Raw genomic sequence first — 24,303 nt, 5'->3', positions numbered from 1 at the left:
GAAGCTGGAAAAAGAGCAGCTGCTTGTACAATAACACAAATGAGCAGTATCATCACAGACATCTCATGACTTTCAAAGCAAAGTTCTTTTTACAAAATGTCCAAGCGCCATCAATTTTTAAATGATCACGAGAAGTAATTTAACCTCCTCAAGCTTCAGTTTCTTCATCTATCATAAGGGGATAATAACAGTTCCGAACCTACCAAACTGTTGCAATGATCTACTGCCTAGAGAATGCCCAGTAAATTCCCTGGCCCACTCTAAAAGCTCAATTAATGTTAACTATCATTATTATATTGGATAATCTTCCTCAGCTTCCAGGATGCAATGGGCCACTCACTGTCAGTTGCTTCACTATTGTCTGCCTTCATCCAGCCTCCCATCTTGCACGTGTATTTTGCGGTTCCAAGTTCTAATTTCTGTTTGGATGTAGAAAGGTAGTTATAGCTGGGAAGAAATAAAAGGAAAGCATTTTGAAATACTTCAGAGATCAGTACTCATAAAATTTGAATGACTTGGCACATTTTTTTTCATCAGTACAGTTACGTTTTTCCTCAACCAGGAGTAAGAATGTAAGAGGGACAAAGCGTGTGGTGCATTGAGAAGAGTTCCAGGTTGGAGTGCTACAAGCCTGTGTTTGAACTTCATCCCTCCCTCTTATGGTCTTCCGGAAGTAAGTCACTCTAGGTCTTCGAGCCAGACTTTCTTGTTAAATAGAGCTCATAATAGCGTATTGAGAAATTCCTAAGGGAGAAGTGTGTGTGTGCGTGTGTGTGTGTGTGCGCGCGCGCGCGCGTGTGTGTGAGCTCCTGCATATTCAAATGAAGAGCGTGAATTCCAATCTCTGACAGGCACTGTGTGCAGTGGAGATGAGTTAGCTGCTCTAATTTATGCTTCCCATGATCACCCGATATTTTTGAGTATTCATTTACTTCAGATTACACTAGCAGCCCAGACCTTGCAAGGAAACGCTTTAGTCCCGCACAGCGCGGGTGAGGCGGGGCCCAGGAGCACCGCCTTCAGGCTAGGAGGGTGTGCGCAGGCGCAGCCGGACGAGAGACACTCTTACCCAGCCCTCCTTTCCAATCAACTGCAGCAGGAGCACAAAAAAGTCATTTCCGGGAAAGTGGGGCCACGCTTATGGGTTGCAACATGGAGGCGACTCGTGGAACTAATGAGCCGGTGAGACGCTGCTCTGGAGCCGGGTAAGCGGGGAAGACGAGCCGGTTAGAGCCTTGAACTCTCCCTCCCCTCCACTTTTCTCTTCCCAGGTTTCCGGGGAACTGGTGTCTGTGGCACATGCACTTTCTCTCCCAGCCGAATCTTATGGCAACGATGTGAGTAAGACTTTCCCATAGCTTCCCCTCACCTAGCTAGCCTGGGGTGTCTGCACAGGCCTGTCACGAAATTGTAACCGCCAGCCCTGTTATCTTCTGTAGAGTCTCTCCACGTACGTCAGAAACTATGCCTTTAATTTACTCTAATCTTTTTGGTCTACAAACACAAGACTAAAGCCAATGGAAGTAGTTCCCAAACTTTGCTGCACTTTAGAACCACCTGGGAAGCTTTTAAATATCCTGATGTCCAGGACACAGTTCGTACCAATTAAGTCAGAATATCTGGGGAATGGGAGTGAGGAATCAGTATTTTTTTAAAGGTCCCGAAATGTTTCCACTTGTGCAGAGTAAAGTTCTGCTGGCTTATGGCGTGCCCGGTATAGATCCTGAAGGAGAAAACATGATGTGTTTTGAGATACAGGACAGGGACATAGGAATAGTAATAATACCCAAATAAAAATGTACTGTATGCTACATGAGTGGATCAGGGCGTAAGATTCAAAGTTTAGCTGAAGAAGAAATCCCTAAGAACCAGACAGTAGAGGAAGACTTCATTGAGGAAGTAGATCTAGAAGTGGATCTTCAAAATGTGGGTGGAGAAATGGCATGGACTGGCAGTCAGGAAAATGGCCTGGTCTAAAGCATGGACGTAAAAAATGCAAATGGCTTTTTCTGGGGTCAGTGAAATATATCTGTGTAATCGATTCTAATGGAAGGGGGTGGTGAGTACTTGGTAAGGCTTATTTATAACCTCGCCTTCTTCCTGATACCAATTCATTTTTACCTGTTATAGGATGTGGAATTGGCTGTCTGATAAACACAAGTGATGATTTTAATATAAAAAGTAAATAGTAATTTCAGTTCCATTATTTTATTTTGTCCTCTCAACAACTCAGTGATACATATGGGTATATTATTGCAGTTTTACAATGATTTGACTCAGTTCTGAGAAGGCAGTATATCTGCCACTTAATGTGTAGTCTCCCACACTTTCACTAGCTTATGGGAAAAGATAGCCTGTGGCTCATTCTGTTTATTAGACTGTGTAGGTAGCTTCTTTTGATTGTCATAAGGACAAAAGTATTATAATGTCCAAACCCATTAGTCCAGTTTTTATCCTTTGACAGTAACACCAAGTTTGGTAGCCCTCTTAAGCATTAACTAGACATCCACAGACTTCCTTAATTTGTTCTCTAGTAGCAGGATTGGGAGATTTCTGACCTGGCTTTCTTCACTCCTTTGCAGCCTGATATTGAGATGGCTTGGGCCATGAGAGCAATGCAGCATGCCGAAGTCTACTACAAAGTGAGCTGTTTGTTTTCATTATTAAGCAGGATTAAATATATAATTGTAGTACATGGTGCTCTGCTAATCACTATTCTCAGGAAGTCAAACAGTTGTGTTTTGGAGATAAATTTTATTACTGTAAGATCTTATCCATAGAGAACAGGGTGGTGAAAATGAATTTTGTTTTGGCAATGAGCTGTGCTTTTTGCCCAGTGTTCGGATGACTGGCAAAAGGGTGCCTGGCCCATTAGTGGGCACCTCAGAAATGTTTGTTGACTGAATGAATAATCCATAGACAGCAGTAGCCAGGCAGTACTAGGGTCAAAAGGGTTTGAATTGGTGGAACAGACTATAGTATATTATGGCCCTTTCAGACTGTCATGATTTCATCTGGAGCCTAGGCTCCCTATACTTCCTAATGAACTCTTCTACCCTAAGAACCATAAGGGTTTTCTGGGGGAGTGGGGATAGAAGTGTAGTAAATTAGAGACTAGCATCTATATGTTGTCTTATTAATTTGGCAGCTGATTTCATCAGTTGACCCACAGTTCCTGAAACTCACCAAAGTGGATGACCAAATCTACTCTGAGTTTCGGGAAAATTTTGAGAGACTCAGGGTAGATGTTTTGGACCCAGAAGAGCTCAAATCAGAGGCAGCTAAAGAGGTAAGAATTCTCTCTCTCAAATATTGCCTAGCATCTGACCAACAATTATTGATTTGTGAATGCACTTTTATACATTTAGACCTCTTGTGGTTTGTTTTAAAGAAAATGCATAAAGAATCAGGGCTTTTAGGTAGTTATAATCATTATTAAATAAATGTTTTCCTGGTTTATGGGTTTTTTATGTCCATTGACTCTATTTCCTTTTTGACTTGGACATTTCACCCCTACTTACCCAGCCCTTTCAGGGGAGGAGGAATAAATTTACTATGTGAGTAGTTTAGCCAGAAGGCTTGTATGGAAGATTGGCAAACAGTAAAGGGAAATGTTTGTTCTTTGGATTTAAGTTCACATTATCACAAGCCATGGATATTAGAAAACTTATGCTTTGCATTCCATACTTGATTATCTTGTTGTTTTACAGAGCACTAAAACTCTTAAACTTGGGAAAATTTCTTTCCTAAGAGTAGGCCTTTGGTTTATGAAGAATGTGAACTTAATTCTTAACAGGCTGTTACTGATCTTTGGAAAATTGCCTCTGCTGAATGTACTTGTTTTGTATAATTAAACTTTGTGACAATACTTTGTGACTTTTGGACATCTACTGTGTCTCATTTGTGCCTCATTGGGAATGAATAACCATTTTGGCCTGAGCTAGCCAGTAATAAAAACAACAGAGAATCTACTTAAGAAATCAAATTTTAATTCTGTAATCAAGGATTTAAGTATTTTGTTAGGGTAAAATATTGTTCATGTTGGGAAATACCAGTCAATATGGTAGCACAGAAACTTGCATGCTCTGCTGGTCCCATTGAGACCCAAAGGAGAGATTTTAGTTTGATAGATTTGTTTGCAATGAGAGGGGTGTCAGAGGGGTGAGGGTTGCACAATGCTCTCTCTGCAGGAGAAAGGGCAATTGGGCATACCTTCTCAGCCCTCCCACAGCCCAACAAGTCGGGCAGTTTTGGGAGACCCAGGCAGTGCATACCTCTTGATAGGGGCTCATCCCCAAAGAGCTTCTCTTCACACCACTGGAGGGCTAAACCCCTCATCCCAGAAGCATGAGACTTTGATGCCTGACAGGCACAGGGAGGTGCACCCAGCTTTCTTGGCTCTGTCTCATCACAACTGGAGTGGCAACTGCAGTAGATAGCTCCTAGAGCTCATCCCTTCCAGTGGGCAGCCAAGCCTCATGCTCTGCACCTCACAGATGCCAGGCTGCCCTGGCCTACCCCATAACTGCATAACTGTCCTGCCCACCCTATTAACCCTGTAGCCCCACCATCGTTGCAGGGCAGGCAGAGAATGGAATGGCCCACAACAATCCCAGCAGAAGCTACTGCTCTGATCACAAAGGGCCAGCTGAGGCAAACTACAAGGTGAAATGAAATGAGACCACTGCCAGCAGACAGACAGAAAGGTGGCCCTGCCCATTGTCTACCAACAGGAACTGGGGTTCTTTTGTAAAGGAGAAACAGGCACTGGACTACAAAGAGTCTTGATCTTCGGGCACCAATGGGCACCTTTTTCAAAAAGTTGTTACTCTCTAGACCAGGAAGCATGGCAGAGCCATCTAATACAGAAGAAACACAGAAATCCTGAAGAAATGAAGTCAGAGAAATATGTCCCAAACTACACTACAGGATAAAACACCAGAAAGAGGGCTAAATGAAATACAGATCACTAATCCTCTTGATTAAATTTCAAAGTCACAGTCAATATGCTCAACCGATCAGCAGAGAAGTAATGAGGGAGGAATTCATCAAAGAGGTACAAGAGCTGATAAAGAGCCACTCAGAGATGAAGAATACAATAATTGAAATGAAATAAACAATGGAAGGAATGAATAATAGATTGCTACAAGTAGAGGAGACAATGAAGGAGATGAAAATTAGAGAACAGGAACACAATGAAGGTGAGAAACTGAAAGAAAAAAAGGATTTCTCAGAATGAAAAAATGGTAAGAGCTCTGTGACCAGTAAAATGAAACAATATTCACATAATAGGGTTACCAGAAGGAGAAGAAAAAGACAAAGGGATAGAAAGTCTCTAGGAGGAAACAATTGTTGAGAAATTCCCCAATCTGGGGATGGAAATAGACATGAAGTTCATGGAAACACAGAGAGCCCCTAACAAAAGGAACCCCAGGAAGACACCACCAAGCCATATCGTAATTAAAATGGCAAAGACCAAGGATAAGGAGAGAGTTTTGATAGCAGCCAGAGAGAGAAAAAAATTACTTAAAAGAGAAACCCTATCAGGCTATCAGCAGACTTCTTAGTATGAACTTTATAGGCCAGAAGGAAATGACATTAAATATTTAATGTATGGAGACTTCAGAAGGATCTTCAACCAAGAATCCTCTAACCAGCAAGAATGTCATTCAAATTTGAAGCAGAAATTAAACAATTCCTTGATAAATGAGGCTCAGGGAATTTATAGCAACTAAAACAGCATTACAGGATATGTTAAAGGACTTTTGTAGATGGAAATGTTCCTAAGGCTAAATGGTTTTCACATGTGAAAATAAACCCACGGTAAATATAGTAGACCAATTAATTACCAACCAAGTACAAAATTAAAACAAAACAAAAGTAGGAATACAAACTACACATAAAATCAATCAAGGGATACACAAAAAGTGCATATTATGACATCGAATACATAAAGTGTGGAGGAGAAGTAAAAGAAGTACCTTTAGATTGTATTAGAAATAGTGCAATCAAAGAGGAGGGAAGATGGCAGCGTGAGTAGTTCAGAGGAAATCTCCCCAAAACATATATATTTATGAAAATACAATAAATACAACTATTCCTAAAAGAGACACCAGTGGATGCAGTACAACAGCCAGGATACATCTACATCTGTGAGAACTCAACATCACATGAAGGGGGTAAGATACAAGCTGCAGCCAGGCGGGACATGAATGCTCCCCCACCCGAAAAACCTGGTGGGAAGAAAGGAGTTGGAATGGGGAGGGAGTGAAAGCCCAGGACTGCTAAACAACGAACTCTAGAAATCCGCAACCGGAGCGCAGACACAAGGTGCACGGGGTGCTGGATATTAGAGAAACGGAAAAGCAAAACCTGTGGGCAGGTCCCCGCAACTGGCGCCCCTGAGACAAAAAGGAAAGTGATTGCTTTCTGCAAGTCTTAAAGAGACAGGGACCCCATAGCTGGACGAAGTTGTCCCGGCAGCTGGGAATACCGGAGAAACTTAGGCACCCTGAACCCCGGGGAGGCAGTGCAGCTCTGAATCCCCTCACTACAATAAGCAGCCTGCCAGTTGTTCCTCCAACTGGCGGGGACCCCAATACACTGGCCCAGTAGCAGGAGAGTGGCAGCACACACTGGGGATGGCAGCGCCAGAAGGGACCGAGAGCAGATCTGTGTGCCACAGGAGAGGCTTGTGCTAGCCTGCAGCGGTGCGACCGAACAGCCCAGGCAAGGGCTCACGTGCACTGGCAGCAGTGAAGCCAGAGGAGCCCGGGAGAAGCCTGTGCGGAAGAGCCCCACACGCACCTGCAGTGGAGCTAGAGGGAGCAGGCACACTCCCAGCAACCGACTGGAATCCCAGCCCAATGCACAGCTGCCTGGGCCAGAACCAAAAGCCACTGATGCCACAGAGCTGCCCGGCAGAGTGGCCGCTAGGACAGAGGAGCGCACCTGGCATGCCTGCCACACCCCACAGGGCTCTGTGCTGCTCTGATGGACACCACGCCCACAGCAGCTGAGGGGACTAACCTGGTGGCTGCTCCAGGAGTGCGGGTAACCGTCACAGGCAGCGGAGCAGGGCAAGGCATACAGCAAGCAGGAAAGAACTTTATTCTTCCAGCCAACACACCCACAACCTGCCTACAGCCACTGCTACCACCATGAAAAGGCAAAAAAAATCTGGTCCAGTCCAAGATAGTTACACCTGAGAAAGGATCTGCAGAGGGAGACCTAACCAGTCTCCCTGAAAAATAATTCAAAACAAAAATCATGAACATGCTGACAGACCTGCAGAGAAATATGCAAGAGCTAAGGGATGAAGTCCGGAGGGAGAGTACAGACATCCAGAGGGATATTACAGAAGTGAAACAAACTCTGGAAGGATTTATAAGCAGAATGGATAAGATGCAAGAGGCCATTGATGGAATAGAAACCAGAGAACAGGAACGCATAGAAGCTAAAGCATAGAGAGAGATAAAAGGATCTCCAGGAATGAAACAATATTAAGAGAACTGTGTGACCAATCCAAAAGGAACAATATCAGCATTATAGGGGTACCAGAGGAAGAAGAGAGAGAAAAAGGGATAGAAAGTGTCTTTGAGGAAATAATTGCTGAGAACTTCCCCAAACTGGGGGAGGAAATAGTTGCTCAGAAGACGGAGGCACACAGAACTCCCGAGAGAGGGGATCCAAAGAGGACAACACCAAGTCACATAGTAATTAAAATGGCAAAGATCAAGGACAAGGACAGAGTATTAAAGGCAGCCAGAGAGACAAAAAAGGTCACCTACGAAGGAAAACCCATCAGGCTATCATCAGACTTCTCAACAGAAGCCTTACAGGCCAGAAGAGAATGGCATGATATATTTAATGCAATGAAACAGAAGGGCCTTGAACCAAGGATACTGTATCCAGCATGATTATCATTTAAATATGAAGGAGAGATTAAGCCATTCCCAGAAAAGCAAAAGTTGAGGTAATTTGCCTCCCACAAACCACCTCTACAGGGTATCTTAGAGGGACTGCTGTAGATGGGAGCTAAAAAAGGCACAGAACAAAACACCCAAAATATGAAGAATGGAGGAGGAGGAAAAAGAAGGGAAAGAAATAATCATCAGACTGTGTTTATAACAGCTCAGTAAGTCAGACAGTAAGGTAGTAAACAAGCTAACCTTGAACCTTTGGTACCCACAAATCTAAAGCCTGCAATGGCAATAAGTACATATCTTTCAATAATCACCCTAAATGTAAATGGACTGAATGCACCAATCAAAAGACACAGAGTAATAGAATGGATAAAAAAGCAAGACCCATCTATATGCTGCTTACAAGAGACTCACCTCAAACCCAAAGACATGCACAGATTGAAAGTCAAGGGATGGAGAAAGAAATTTCATGCAAACAACAGAGAGAAAAAAGCAGGTGTTTCAATACTAGTATCAGACAAAATAGACTTCAAAATAAAGAAAGTAACAAGAGATAAAGGAAGACATTACATAATGATAAAGGGCGCAGTCCAACAAGAGGATATAACCATTACAAACATATACGCACCCCATACTGGAGCACCAATATATGTGAAACAAATACTAACAGAATTAAAGGAGGAAATAGAATGTAATGCTTTCATTTTGGGAGACTTTAACATACCACTCCAAAGGACAGATCCATCAGACAGAAAATAAGTAAGGACACAGAGGCGCTGAACAACACACTAGAACAGATGGACCTAATAGACATCTATAGAACTCTACATCCAAAAGCAACAGGATACACATTCTTCTCAAGTGCACATGGAACATTCTCCAGAATAGACCACATACTAGGCCACAAAAAGAACCTCAGTAAATTCAGAAAGATTGAAATCCTACCAGCCAACTTTTCAGACCACAAAGGTATGAAACTAGAAATAAATTGTACAAAGAAAGCAAAAAGGCTCACAAACACATGGAGGCTTAAAAACATGTTCCTAAATAATGAATGGATCAACGACCAAATTAAAATGGAGATCCAGCAATATATGGAAACAAATGACAACAACAACACAAAGCCCCAACTACTGTGGAACGCAGCGAAATCAGTCTTAAGAGGAAAATATATAGCAACCCAGGCATATTTAAAGAAGGAAGAACAAACCCAAATGAATAGTCTAACATCACAATTATCAAAATTGGAAAAAGAAGAACAAATGAGGCCTAAGGTCAGCAGAAGGAGGGACATAGTAAAGATCAGAGGATAAATAAATAAAATTGAGAAGAAGAAAATAATAGAAAAAATCAATGAAACTAAGAGCTGGTTCTTTGAGAAAAACAAAGTAGATAAGCCTCTAGCCAGACTTATTAAGAGAGAAAGAGAATCAACACACATCAACAGAATCAGAAACGAGAAAGGAAAAATCACGACGGACCCCACAGAAATACAAAGAATTATTAGAGAATACTATGAAAATCTATATGCTAATAAGCTGGAAAACCTAGGAGAAATGGACAACTTCCTAGAAAAATACAACCTTCCAAGACTGACCCAGAAAGAAACAGAAAATCTAAACAGACCAATAACCAGCAACGAAATTGAAGCGGTAATCAAAAAACTACCCAAGAACAAAATGCCAGGGCCAGATGGATTTACATCGGAATTTTATCAGACATACAGAGAAGACATAACACCCATTCTCCTTAAAGTTTTCCAAAAAATAGAAGAGGAGGGAATACTCCCAAACTCATTCTATGAAGCCAACATCACCCTAATACCAAAACCAGGCAATGACCCCACCAAAAAAGAAAACTACAGACCAATATCCCTGATGAACGTAGATGCAACAATACTCAGGAAAATATTAGCAAACCGAATTCAAAAATACATCAAGAGGATCGTACACCATGACCAAGTGGGATTCATCCCAGGGATGCAAGGATGATACAACATTCGAAAATCCATCAACATCATCCACCACATCAACAAAAAGAAGGACAAAAGCCACATGATCTTCTCCATAGATGCTGAAAACGTATTCAACAAAATTCATCCATTCATGATAAAAACTCTCAACAAAATGGGCATAGAGGGCAAGTACCTCAACATAATAAATGCCATATGTGATAAACCCACAGCTAACATCATACTGAACAGCGAGAGGCTGAAAGCTTTCCCTCTGAGATCCGGAACAAGACAGGGATGCCCACTCTCCCCACTGTTTTTCAACGTGGTACTGGAGGACCTAGCTACGGTAATCAGACAAAACAAAGAAATACAAGGAATCCAGATAGTTAAAGAAGAAGTCAAACTGTCACTATTTGCAGATGACATGATATTGTACATAAGAAAACCCTAAAGACTCCACTCCAAAACTACTTGAACTAATATTGGAATTCAGCAAAGTTGCAGGATACAAAATTAACAAACAGAAATCTGTAGCTTTCCTATACACTAACAATGATCTAATAGAAAGAGAAATCAGGAAAAGAATTCCATTCACAATAGCATCAAAAAGAATAAAACACCTAGGAATAAACCTAACCAAGGAAGTGAAAGACCTATACCCTGAAAACTACAAGACACTCTTAAGAGAAATTAAAGAGGTCACTAAGAAATGGAAACTCATCCCATGCTCTTGCCTGGGAAGAATTAATATTGTCAAAATGGCCATCCTGCCCAAAGCAATATACAGATTTGATGCAATCCCTATCAAATTACCAACAGCTTTCTTCAATGAACTGGAACAAATAGTTCAAAAATTCATATGGAACCGTCCAAGTCCCTGAATAGCCAAAGGAATCCTGAGAAGGAAGAGTAAATAGGGGGGGATCTCGCTCCCCAACTTCAAGCTCTACTACAAAGCCATAGTAATCAAGACAATTTGGTACTGGCACTAGAACAGATCCACAGACCAGTGGAACAGAATAGAGACTCCAGACATTAACCCAAACATATATTTCAAATTAATATATGATAAAGGAGCCATGGACCTACAATGGGGAAATGACAGTCTCTTCAACAGATCGTGCTGGCAAAAGTGGAGTGCTACATGTAAGAGAATGAAACTGGATCACTGTCTAACCCCATACACAAAAGTAAACTCCAAATGAATCAAAGACCTGAATGTAAGTCGTGAAACCATAAAATTCTTAGAAAAAACATAGGCAAAAATCTCATGGACATAAACATGAGTGACTTCTTCATTAACATATCTCCCCGGGCAAGGGAAACAAAAGCAAAAATGAACAAATGGGACTGTATCAAGCTAAGAAGCTTCTGTACAGCAAAGGACACCATCAATAGTACAAAAAGGTATCCTACAGTATGGGAGAACATATTCATAAATGACAGATCCGATAAAGGACTGACATCCAAAATATATAAAGAGCTCACATGCGTCAACAAACAAAAAGTAAATTATCCAATTAAAAAATGGGCAGAGGAGCTGAATAGACAGTTCTCTAAAGAAGAAATCCAGATGGCCAATAGGCACATGAAAAGATGCTCCACATCGCTAATCATCAGAGAAATGCAAATTAAAACCACAATGAGATATCACCTCACACTAGTAAAGATCGTCATCATCGAAAAGGCAAACAACAACAAATGTTGGTGAGGTTGTGGATAAAGGGGAACCCTCCTACACTGCTGGTAGAAATGTAAATTAGTTCAGCCATTGTGGAAAGCAGTATGGAGGTTCCTCAGAGTGCTCAAAATAGAAATACCATTTGACCCAGGATTCCACTTCTAGGAATTTACCCTAAGAATGCAGCACTCCAGTTTGAAAAAGACAGATGCACCCCTGTGTTTATCACTGCACTATTTACAATAGCGAAGATATGGAAGCAACCTAAATGTCCATCAGTAGATGAATGGATAAAGAAGATGTGGTACATATACACAATGGAATATTACACAGCCATAAGAAAAAAACAGGTCCTACCATTCGCAACAACATGGATGCACCTAGAGGGTATTTTGCTCAGTGAAATAAGCCAGGCGGAGAAAGACAAGTGCCAAATGATTTCACTCATCTGTGGTGTATAAGAACAAATGAAAAACTGAAGAAACAAAACAGCAGCAGAATCACAGAACTGAAGAATGGACTAATAGTTACCAAAGGGAAATGGACTGGGGACGATGGGTGGGAAGGGAGGGAAAAGGGTGGGGAAAAAGAAAGAGGGCATTACGATTAGCATGTATAGTGCATGGAGGGCACGGGGAGGGCTGTGCAACACAGAGAAGACAAGTAGTGATTTTACAGCATCTTACTATGTAGATGGACAGTGATTGTGAAGGGGTATGTGGGGGGGACTTGGTGAAGGGGTCAACCTAGTAAACATAATGTTCTTCCTGTAAGTGTAGATTAATGATACCAAAATAAAATAAAATAAAATAAAATTGAAAAATAATAGAAATAGTGCAATCAGCAACTTAATATAGACTGTTATATAGACAGGAAGTTATTTTGAACCTTAGGTTAACCACAGACATGAAGCCTATAATAGATACACACAAAATTTAAAAAGAGGAATCTAATCACAACACTAAAGAAAATCATCATGATTTCTGAAAAAATATGGCAGAATAAAAAGGCAAGGAGGACTCCTCATCCCAAAAACACATAAAAGAAGAAAATAGAACAAGTGTAAGTAAACCTGAAAATGACCTGGAGATTGCAGAACAGGCCACCTACACCTGAGGAAGAAAAGAGGACCACATAGAAAAGGGTAAATTGGAAGAGCTAATGTGGAGCAGAACTGCCACCCCAGCCTATTGGCAGGATAAATTGGAACAGAACAGGGAGTGGGTAGAAGCCCTGGAGTGCTACATAATTGGCCCTGGATATCTCTGTGAGCATGAACCCACAATACTTTGGGTTCTGTTGATTACCAGGGCGGGAAACCAGGGGCAGGAGGAACATTTGGGGAGCCTGAGACTCCAATGTGGAGGACAGGCACACTCCACCAATACTGAGATCCATAGCAGAGGCTGCAGTTTGAAAGACTTGCCATCAGTGGTTGGGGGGCCAGAGGGGCAAGGGTTGAATGGAAATCTACCCCTAGGAGAAATGGCAGGTAGAAGATACCCCCCTAGCCCTTTCTTGGCCCTACAGATCAGGAAATCTCAGGAGTCCCAGATACTCCATCCCCCTTGCTGTCAATTCATTCCCTAGGCCTCTCCTTGTGCATGCTGTCAGGAACCAACACACTTGGCCCAGCTTCAGCATGAGATATTGCTGCCTGGCAGGAAGAAGGAGACTCTCCCAGCTTCCTTGGCTCCATTACAGCCCATCTGGGGAGGTAGGCTTCCCCATCCCTTATCCCTCTGGTTCAAGTTCCTCCATTGCTGAAAGCCAGGAAGAGGGCTGCCCCCACCAACAGCAAGCACAACAGAGACCCCTGAACTGATCACAAAGCTGTAATCTGAAGCAAATTCCCAGCACAGAGAGAAAGATGCCCTGCTCACTCCATGCCAATACCTGTGGACCCCACAAAATAGGACAGGTAACTAGCAAGTAGAGAATCTTGAGCTTCTGGGTACCATAAGATAACTAATTGATAAAGCTATTACTCTAGGCTGGGAAGCATAGCAGAGACCTCTAATACAAAGGAAAAAGCACAAACTGAAAAAATGAGTAGACAGAGGAATATGAGCCAAACAAAACTAGAGGACAGAAATCCGGAAAGTGGGCTAAAGGAAATGGAGATCACCAATATTCCTGATAAAGACATCAAATAACATCATAAACATGCTCATGGATTTACAGAAAAGTATTCAGATCTCAGGGAGGACTTCAACAAAGAGATAGAAAATCTGAAAAGAGCCACTCAGAGCTGAAGAATATAATACATGAAATGAAACATACAATGGGTGGATTTAAGAGCAGATTAGAACATGTAAAGGAGACAGTAAATGAGATGGAAATTAGAGAACAGGGGAAAAAAAGAAGCTGAGGAACAGACATTAAAAAGGATCCCTAGGAATGAAAAAATGATGAGAGCTATGTGACCAATCCAAACAAAACAATATTCACATAACAGGGGCATCAGAAGGAGAAGAGAAAGACAAAAGGATAAAAAGTCTCTTTAAGAAAATTAAGTATACACAAAATCAGTCAAGGGATATACAAAAAGTTCAGATTATGACATCTAATACAAAAAATGTGGACAAGGAAGAAGAAAAAACATTTAAATTGTGTTTGAAGTAGAGTAATCAGCAATTTAATGTAGACTTTTATATAGTAAGGAAACTTCAGTAACCAGAAAAATAAAGCCTATGATAAATATATACACACACACCCAAAACAAACAAAAAAATAAATACATATCCAATCACAACACTATAGGAAAACATCAAACACAGGAGAAGAGTATAAGAGAAAAAAAATGGAATAGAGAGGAGCTATAAAAAACAGGCAGAAGACAATAAAATTGCAATAAGTACACACCTATCAATAATTACTTTCAATGTAAATGTACTAAATACACCAATCCAAAGACAGAGTGGCAGAATAGTTAATGAAACAGGAACCATCTATATGCTGCCTACAAGAAACTCATTTCAGACCTAAACATGTACACAGACTAAAAATGAAGACATGAAAAAAACATTCCATGCAAATAATAGGGAGAAAAATCATGAATAGCACTACTTATATCAGACAAAATATATTTCAAAACAAAGAAAGTAATAAGAGACAAAGAAGGTCATTATATAATGATACAGAAGTTAGTCCAACAAGAGCACATAACCATTATAAGTATCTATGTACCCAACACAGGAGCACCTACATATGTGAAAGAAATACTAACAGAATTAAAAGGGGAAATAGAATGCAATGGATTAATTCTAGGAGACTTCAATACTCCACTCACTCCAAAGGACAGATCAACCAGACAGAAAGTAAGTAAGGGGACAGAGGCACTGAACAACACATTAGAACAGATGGACCTAACAGACATCTACAGAACTCTACACCCAAAAGCAGCAGAATACACATTCTTCTCAAGTGCACATGGAACATTTTCAAGAATAGATCATATACTAAGGCCACAAAAAGAACCTCAGTAAATTCAAAAAGATTGAAATTGTACCAACCAGCTTAAAGGGGGGAAGTACATTGTAACACATACATTTTAGAAATATTTAACACACCACACACATTAATAGATCAACCAGACAGAAAATAAATAAGGAAACAGAGGCATTGAATAGTACATTAGATCAAATGGACTTAAAAGATACAGAACATTCCATCCCAAAGCAGCAGGATACACATCTTCTTATGTGTACATAGAACATTCTCTAGAATAGATCACATACTAAACCACAAAAAGAGCATCAATAAATTTAAAAAGATTGAAGTTGTATCAAGCAGTTTCTCAGACTACAAAGGTATGAAACTAGAAATAAATTACACAAATAAAACAAAACACTACAAACACACGGAGGCCTAACAACATGCTACTAAATAATCAATGGATCAATGACAAAATTAAAACAGAAATCAAGCAATACAGGGAAACAAATGAAAACAAAAATTCAACAGCCTGAAATCTGGGAGGTAGCAAAGGCAGATCTAATAGGGAAGTACATAGCAATATAAGCCTATCTCAATCAAAAGAACAATCCCAAATAAATAATATAAACTCACAATTAAGAAACTAATGAAAGAAGGACAAATGAATCCCAAAGTTAGTGGAAGGAGAGACTTATTAAAGAACAGAGCAGAAATAAGTAAAATAGAGAAGAATAAAACAATAGAATAAGTCAATGGAAACAGGAGCTGGTTCTTTGAGAAAATAAACAAAATAGATAACCCACTAGCCAGACTTACAAAGAAAAAAAGAGAGTACACACATAAACAAAATCAGAAATGAAGGACTAATCAAAATAGATACCACAGAAATACAAAGAATTATCAAGAATACTATAAAAATTATATTCCAATAAATTGGAAAACCTAAAAGAAATGGACAACTATCTAGAAAAATACAGCCTTCTGAGATTTACTCAGGAAGAAACAGTAAATCTATACAGATGAATTACCAGCAATGAAATTGAACGTGGTAGTCAAGAAACCAAAAGTGCAGGCCAAGATGGCTTCACAGCTGAATTCTAACAAATATTTAAAGAAGAGCTAATACCCATCCTTCTTAAAGTATTCCAAAAAGTAGAAAAGGAGGGAATACTTCCAAACTCATTCTAGGAGGCCAGCATCACTCTAATACCAAAAGCAGGCAAAGACACCACAAAAAAGGAAATTATATACAATATGCCTGATGGATATAGATCCCAAAAATCCTGATCAAAATATTAACAAACAGAATTAAAAATACATCAAAGGGGTCTTCCATCACAACAAAGTGGTATTTATTCCAGGGGGTGCAAGGATGGTATAATACTCATAAATAAATCAATATCATACACCGCATTAACAAAAAGAAGGGTTAAAAGCACATGGTCATCTCAATAGACCCTGAAAAAATGTTTTGACAAAGTTCAACACCCATTCATGGTAAAAACTCTCAACAAATGGGTTTAGAGGGTATAATATCTCAACATAGCGAAGGCCATAATATGACAAACCCACATTAAACATCATACTTACAGGCTCCAGGCTGAAAGGTTTTCCTCTAAGATGAGGAACAAGACAAGGATGTCCTCTCTCACCACTTTTATTCAACAGAGTACTGGAGGTCATAACCACGGCAATCAGACAAGTTGAAGAGAATAAAAGTCATCCAAATCGGTAAGGAAGAAATTAGGCTGTCTCTATTTGCATATGACATTATTGAAACTAATTAGTGGATTCAGCAACAGGAAAACAACTTCATTTACAATTGAATTAAAACGCATGAAATACCTAGAAATAAATCGAACCAAGGTGAAGAGCCTGTACTCTGATAACTATAAAACATTCATAAAAGAAATTAGAGAAGACACATATAAATGGAATCTATCCTGTGCTCATGGGTAGAAAGAGTATTGTCCAAATGGCCATCCTGCCCATAGCAATTTAAAGATTCAATGTAATCCCAATCAAAACACCAACAGCAGGAGGACACAAGATGGTGGAATGAGTAGGGCAGTGGAAATCTCCTCCCAAAACCATATATATTTTTGAAAATACAACAAATACAACTATTCCTAAAAGAGAGACCAGAGGATACAGTACAAAAGCCAGGCTACATCTACATATCCGAGAACTCAGCATCTTATGAAGGGAGTAAGATACAAGCCATGGCCTGGTGGGTCCTGAGTGCTCCCCCCACCCCAGTTGACTGGCAGGAAGAAAGGAGTCGGAGTGGGGAGGGAGTGGAAGGGCTGAACTGCTAAATAACCAGCCCTGGTAATCCGCACTGGGAGCGAAGACACACATTGCATGATGTGCTGGATATTAGGGAAATGGAAAAGTAATATCTGTGAACGGGTCCCCACAGCTGGCTCCCCTGGGACAAAAGAAAAGAGAGTGCTTTCTGAAAGTCTTGAAGGGGCAAGGGCCTCACAGCTGGATAGAATCATCCTGGCACACTCAGGCCAGCAGGTTGGGAATTCTGAGGAACTTCAGGCACCCAGCCTCCTGGGTGGTAACGGGTCTTGAAGCCCCTCACGGCAATAAGCAGCTTGCCATTCATTCCCCCTCTGGCATAGCCCTGCTACAGTGGCCGAGCAGCTGGAGAGCACCTGCCCAGAGCCTCCCCCCAGAACGCAGCTGCCCAGGCCAGACCCAGAGGCCACTGCTGGCATGTGCCTGCCTGATGCAGGCAGAGGAGGCCGGGTCAAAGCACGAAGGGATGCTGTTCTCGCAGGAGAGCAGACCTGGTGTGCCTGCCACTCCATTCAGGGATCTGGGCTACCCCTATGGCTGCCCCGCCTGCAGTGGCTCAGGGGATTAACCCGGAGACTGCTCCAAGTGTGCGGGTAACTGACACAGGCCATGGACAACAGCAAGGTGACCAGCAAGCAGGAAGGGACTTTTTTCTCCCAGCTGATGCATGCAGCACCTGCCTGCGACTACCTCTATGGCAATGAAAAGGCAGAAGAATTTGGTCCAGTCCAGAATTATCCAGACAACCCCCGAGAGAGGGCCTAGGGAGATAGATATAACCAATCTTCCTGAAAATAATTCAAAATAAAGGTCATAACCATGCTGAAGGACCTGAAGATAAATATGCAAGAGCTAAGGGATCAAGTCAGGAGGGAGAATAGAGAAATAAAACAATCTCTGGAAGGACTTAAAAGCAGACTGGATGAGGTGCAAGAGACTGTTAATGGAATAGAAGTCAGAGAACAGGAATACAGAGAAGCTGTGGCAGAGACAGATAAACATGATCACCCGGAATGAAAGAATATTAAGAGAACTGTGTGACCAATCCAAATGGAACAGTATTCGCATTATAGGGGTATCAGAAGAAGACGAAGAGAGAAAAAGGGATAGAAAGTGTCTTTGAAGAAATAATTGCTGAAAACTTCCCCAAACTGTGGAAGGAAATAGTCTCTCAGACCATGGAAGCACACAGATCTCCCAACACAAGGGAGCCAAAGAGGACAACACCAAGACATATAATAATTAAAATGGCAAAGATCAAAGACAAGGATACAGTATTCAAGGCAGCCAGAGAGAGAAAAGGGATCACCTACAAAGGAAAACCCATCAGGCTATCATCAGACTTCTCAACAGAAACGTTACAGGCCAGAAGAGAATGGCATGATATATTTAATGCAATGAAACATAAGGGCCTTGAACCAAGGATACTGTACCCAGCACGATTAACATTTAAATATGAAGGAGGGTTTAAATGATTCCCAGACAAGCAAAAGTTGAGGGAATTTGCCTCCCACAAACCACCTCTACAGGATATTTTAAAGGGATTGCTCCAGATGGAAGCACTCCTAAGGCTAAATAGATATCACCAGAGAAAATAAAATCACAGCAAAGAAAGCAGACAAAAGAAAATACTAACTAAAGGCAAAAAATAAAATCAACTATTCACAAAAGCAGTCAAAGGAAACACAAAAGACTACAGAATAAAACAAGTAACATAAGGAATGCGGGAGGAGGAATAAGAAGAGAGAGAAAGAATCATTGGAATGTGTTTATAATAGCTTAATAAGTGCATTAAGTTGGATAGTTAGATAACAAAGAAGCTACCCTTGAACCTTTGGTAACCATGAATCTAAAGCCTGCAATGGCAATAAGTACATATCTTTCAATAGTCACCCTAAATGTAAATGGACTGAATGTGCCAATCAAAAGACACAGAGTAATAGAATGGATAAAAAAGCAAGACCCATCTACATGCTGCTTACAAGAGACTCACCTGAAACGCAAAGATATACACAGACTTAAAGAGAAGGGATGGAAAAAGATATTTCATGAAAACAATAGGGAGAAAAAAGCAGGTGTTACAGTACTTGTATCAGACAAAATAGACATTAAAACAAGAGATAAAGAAGGACATTACATAATGTTAAAGGGGACAGTCCAATCAGAGGATATAATCATAATAAAGATATATGCACTCAATACAGGAGCACCAACATATGTGAAACAAATACTAACAGAATTAAAGGAGGAAATATAATGCAATGCATTCGTTCTAGGAGACTTCAACACACCACTCACTCCAAAGGACAGATCCACCAGACAGAAAATAAGTAAAGACACAGGTGCACTGAACAACACACTAGAACAGATGGACCTAAAAGACATCCACAGAACTCTACACCCAAAAGCAGGAGGGTACACAATCTTCTCAACTGCACATGGAATATTTTCCAGAATAGACCACATACTAGGCCACAAAAAGATCCTCAGTAAATTAAAAAAGTTTGAAATTCTACAAACTAACTTCTCAGACCACAAAGGTATAAAACTAGAAATAAATTGTATAAGAAAAACAAAAAGTCTCAAAACACATGGAGGCTTAATAACATGCTCCTAAATAGTCAATGGATCAATGACTATTTAAATTAAAATAGAGATCAAGCAGTAAATGGAGACAAATGACAACAGCAGCACAAAGCCCCAACTTCTTTAGGACACAGTGAAGGCAGTTTTAAGAGGAAAGTATATAGCAATGCAGGCCTATTTAAAGAAGGAAGAACAATCCCTAATGAATAGTCTAAAGTCAGAATTATTGAAGCTGGAAAAAGTAGAACAAATGAGGCCAAAATTCAGCAGAAGGAGGGACACAGTAAAGATCAGAGAAGAAATAAATAAAACAGAAGAGTAAAACAATAGAAAAAGGCAAAGAAACCAAGAGCTGGTTCTTTGAGAAAATAAACAAAATAGATAAGCCCCTAGCCAGACTTATTAAGAGAAAAAGAGAATCTACACACATAAACAGAATCAGAAATGGGAAAGGAAAAATCACAACAGACACCACAGAAATAAAAATAATTATTAGAGTATGCTATGAAAATATATATAATAACAGGCCGGATAATCTGGAAGAAATGGAAAACTTTCTAGAAAAATACAACCTTCCAAGAATGACCAAGGAAGAAACAGAAAATCTAAATAGACCAATTTCCAGGAACGAAACTGAATCGGTAATCAAAAAACTACCCAAGAACGAAACCCCATACCAGATGGAATCAATGCTGAATTTTACCAGACATATAGAGAAGACATAATACCCATTCTTCTTAAAGTTTTCCAAAAAGTAGAAGAGGAGGGAATACTTCCAAACTCATTCTTTGAAGCCAGCATCACTGTAAAGATGACACCAAAAAACAAAATTACAGACCAATATCCCTGAAGAACATACATGCAAAAATAATCAATAAAATATTATCAAACCGAATTCTAAAATACATGAAGAGAATCATACGCCATGATCAAGTGGGATTCATCTCAGGGATAGAAAGATGGTACAACATTAGAAAATCCATCAACATCATCCACCACATCAACAAAAAGATGGACAAAAACCACATGATCATCTCCACAGACGCTGAAAAGCATTCCACAGAATTCAACATCATTCATGATAAAAACTCTCAACAAAATGGGTATAGAGGACAAGTACCTCAACATAATAAGGCTGTATATGACAAACCCCCAGCCAACATCGTACTTAACAGTGAGAAGCTGAAAGCTTTTCCTCTAAGATCGGGAACAAGACAGGGATGCCCACTCTCCCCATTGTTATTCAACATAGTACTGTAGTTCCTAGCCACAGCAATCAGACAAAACAAAGAAATACAAGGCATCCAGATTGGTAAGGAAGAAGTCAAACTGTAACTATTTGCAGATGACATGATATTGTACATAAAAATCCCTAAAGAATCCAGTCCAAAATTACTAGAACTAATATCTGAATTTGGCAAAGTTGCAGAATACAAAATTAATACACAGAAATCTGTTGCATTTCTTTACATTAACAATGAACTATCAGAAAGGAAAATCAGGAAACAATTCCATTCACAATTGCATCAAAAAAGATAAAATATCTAGGAATAAATCTAACTAAGGAAGTGAAAGACCTATACCCTGAAAACTACAAAACACTCTTAATAGAAATTAAAGACGACATTAACAATTGGAAACTCATCCCATGCTCTTGGCTAGGAAGAATTAATATTGTCAAAATGGCCATCCTGCCTGTAGCAATCTACAGATGCAATACAATCCTTATCAAAATTCAGACAGCATTCTTCAATGACATGGAACAAATAGTTTTGGAAATTCATATGGAACCACAAAAGATCGCGAATAGCAAAGAAATCCTGAGAAGGAAGAATAAAGCACGAGGGATCTTACTTTGCAACTTCAAGCTGTACTACAAATCCACAGTAATCAAGACAATTTGGTACTGGCACAAGAACAGACCCATAGACCAGTGGAACAGAATAGAGTCAGATATTATCCCAAACACATATGGTCAATTAATATATGATAAAGGAGCCATGGATGTACTATGGGGAAACGGCAGCCTCTTCAACAGCTGGTGTTGGCAACACTGGACAACTACATGTAAGAGAATGAAACTAGATCATTGTTTAATCCCACACACAAGTGTAAATTTGAAATGGATCAACAACTTGAATGTAAGTCCTGAAACCATAAAACTCTTAGAAAAAAACATAGGGAAAAATCTCTTGGACATAAACATGAGCAACTTCTTTATGAACATATGTACCTGGGCAAGGAAAACAAAAGCAAAAATGAACAAGTGGGGCTATATCAAGCTGAAAATCTTCTGTACAGCAAAGGACACCTCCAATAGAACAAAAAGGCATCCTACAGTATGGGAGAATATATTCATAAATGACAGATCCGATAAAGGGTTGACATCCAAAATGTATAAAGAGCTCATGCACCTCAACAAACAAAAAGCAAATAATCCAATTAAAAAATGGTCAGAGGAGCTGTATAGACACTTCTGCAAAGAAGAAATTCAGATGTCCAACAGACACATGAAAAGACTCTCTACATCGCTTGTCCTCAGAGAAGTACAAATTAAAACCACAATGAGATATCACCTCACACCAGTAAGGATAGCCAGCATCTAAAAGACTAAGAACAACAAATGCTGGCAAGGATGCGGAGAAAGGGGAACCCTCCTACACTGCTGTTGGAAATGTAAGCTAGTTCAACCATTGTGGAAAGCAGCATGGAGGTTCCTCAAGAAGCTCAAAATAGAAATACCATTTGACCCAGGAATTCCACTTCTAGGAATTTACCCTAAGAATGAATCAGCCGAGTTTGAAAAAACCCCTATGTTTATCACAGCACTCATTACAATAGTCATGAAATGGAAGCAACCTAAGTGTCTATCAGTAGATGAATGGCTAAAGAAGAGGTGGTACATATACACAATGCAATATTATTCAGCCATAAGAAGGAAACAAATCTTTCCATTTGCAACATGAGGTTATTATACTCAGTTATATAAGCCAGGTGGAGAAAGACAAGTATCACATGATTTCACTCATCTGTGGCGTATAAGAACAAAGGAAAAACTGAAGGATCAAAACAGCAGCAGACTCACGGAACCCAAGAATGAAGGAACAGTTACCAAAGGGAAAGGGACTGGGGAGGATGGGTGGGAAGGGAGGTATAAATGGGGGGAGAAAAGGAAGGGGGCATTATGATTACCATGTATAATGTGTGGTGGAGGCACGGGGAGGGGTGTACAACACAGAGAAGACAAGTAGTGATTCTACAGCATCTTACTACACTTATGGACAGTGACTGTAATGGGGTATGTTGGAGGGCCTTGGTGATGGGGGGAGTCTAGTAAACATAATGTTCCTCATGTAATTGTCAATTAATGATACCAAAAAAATACCAACAACATTCTTCAATGAACTAGATCAAATATTTCTAATATTCATATAGAATCATGAAAGACCCCAAAGTATTCCTGAGAAAGAAGAACAAATCTGATTTCAAGCTCTACTTAAAAGCTACAGTAATCAAAACAGCTTGGTACTGACATAAGAAGAGAGCCATAGATAAGTGGAACAGAATGGTGTGCCCAGATAAAAGCCACTCATATATGGTCAATTAATACATGATAAATGATCCATCTATATACAATGGGGAAAAGACAACCTCTTCAACAACTGGTGCTGGGAAAAGTGGACAGTTACATGCAAGAGAATGAATCTGGATTCCTGCCTAACTCCATACACAAAAGTAAACTTGAAATGGATCAAAGACCTTAATGTGAAACATGAATCATACACCTCTTCAAAGAAAACATTGGCCAAAAAATCTTGAACATATGTATGAGCAATTATTTTCCTGGACACATCTTGGTCAATAACATCAAAACCAAAACTGAAAAAAGAGGTAGTACATCAAACGAAAAAGCTTCTGTACAACAAAGAACACATCAGCAAAACAAAAAGGGAGCCCAGAGTATGGATGAATATATTCATAAGTGATTTATCTGAAAATGGGTTAATATCCAAGATGTTTAAAGAACTCATATGCCTCAATACCAAAAATAAATAAATAAATAACCTAATTAAAAAATGGGCAGAGTACCGGAACAGGTATTTCTCCAGTCAATAAATACAAATGGCCGACATGCATATGAAGAGATGCTCCACATCGCTAATCATCAGAGAAGTGCAAATTAAAACTACAATGAGATATCACCTCACATCAGTTAGAATGGCCAACATCCAAAAGACAAGAAACAACAAATGCTGCCAAGGATGTGGAGAAAGGGGAACCCTCGTACACTGTTGGTGGGAATGTAAATTAGTTCAACCATTGTGGAAAGCAGTGTGGAGGTTCCTCAAAAAACTCAAAATAGGAATACCATTTGACCCAGGAATTCCACTGCTAGGAATTTACCCAAA

The 24,303-nt window shown here is 40.0% G+C and overlaps 1 protein-coding gene across 6 annotated transcripts in view; it reads left to right on the top strand.

The window, feature by feature from the left end:
• The first annotated feature begins 970 nt into the window (after positions 1-970).
• LOC118921118 (protein PBDC1-like) overlaps positions 971-24,303 on the top strand; it is a 118,674-nt gene continuing 95,341 nt past the window's right edge. For 2 of the 6 annotated variants that reach the window (XM_057495587.1, XM_036902719.2), the window contains exons 1-5: positions 986-1,182; positions 1,272-1,337; positions 2,583-2,642; positions 3,149-3,289; positions 13,151-13,277. In XM_057495587.1, coding sequence (XP_057351570.1) covers positions 1,141-1,182; positions 1,272-1,337; positions 2,583-2,642; positions 3,149-3,289; positions 13,151-13,277 — 436 coding nt within the window. In that variant the 5' untranslated portion in view covers positions 986-1,140. Of the gene's footprint in view, positions 1,206-1,271; positions 1,338-2,582; positions 2,643-3,148; positions 3,290-13,150; positions 13,278-24,303 lie in introns of all 6 variants that reach the window. The other 4 variants (XM_036902718.2, XM_036902720.2, XM_057495589.1 and 1 more) reach the window with 4 other exon arrangements.

This window comes from Manis pentadactyla, chromosome X, assembly GCF_030020395.1.
Source record: "Manis pentadactyla isolate mManPen7 chromosome X, mManPen7.hap1, whole genome shotgun sequence".
Classification (NCBI taxonomy): domain Eukaryota; kingdom Metazoa; phylum Chordata; class Mammalia; order Pholidota; family Manidae; genus Manis; species Manis pentadactyla.
This window is presented reverse-complemented; position numbering and strand designations above follow the sequence as displayed.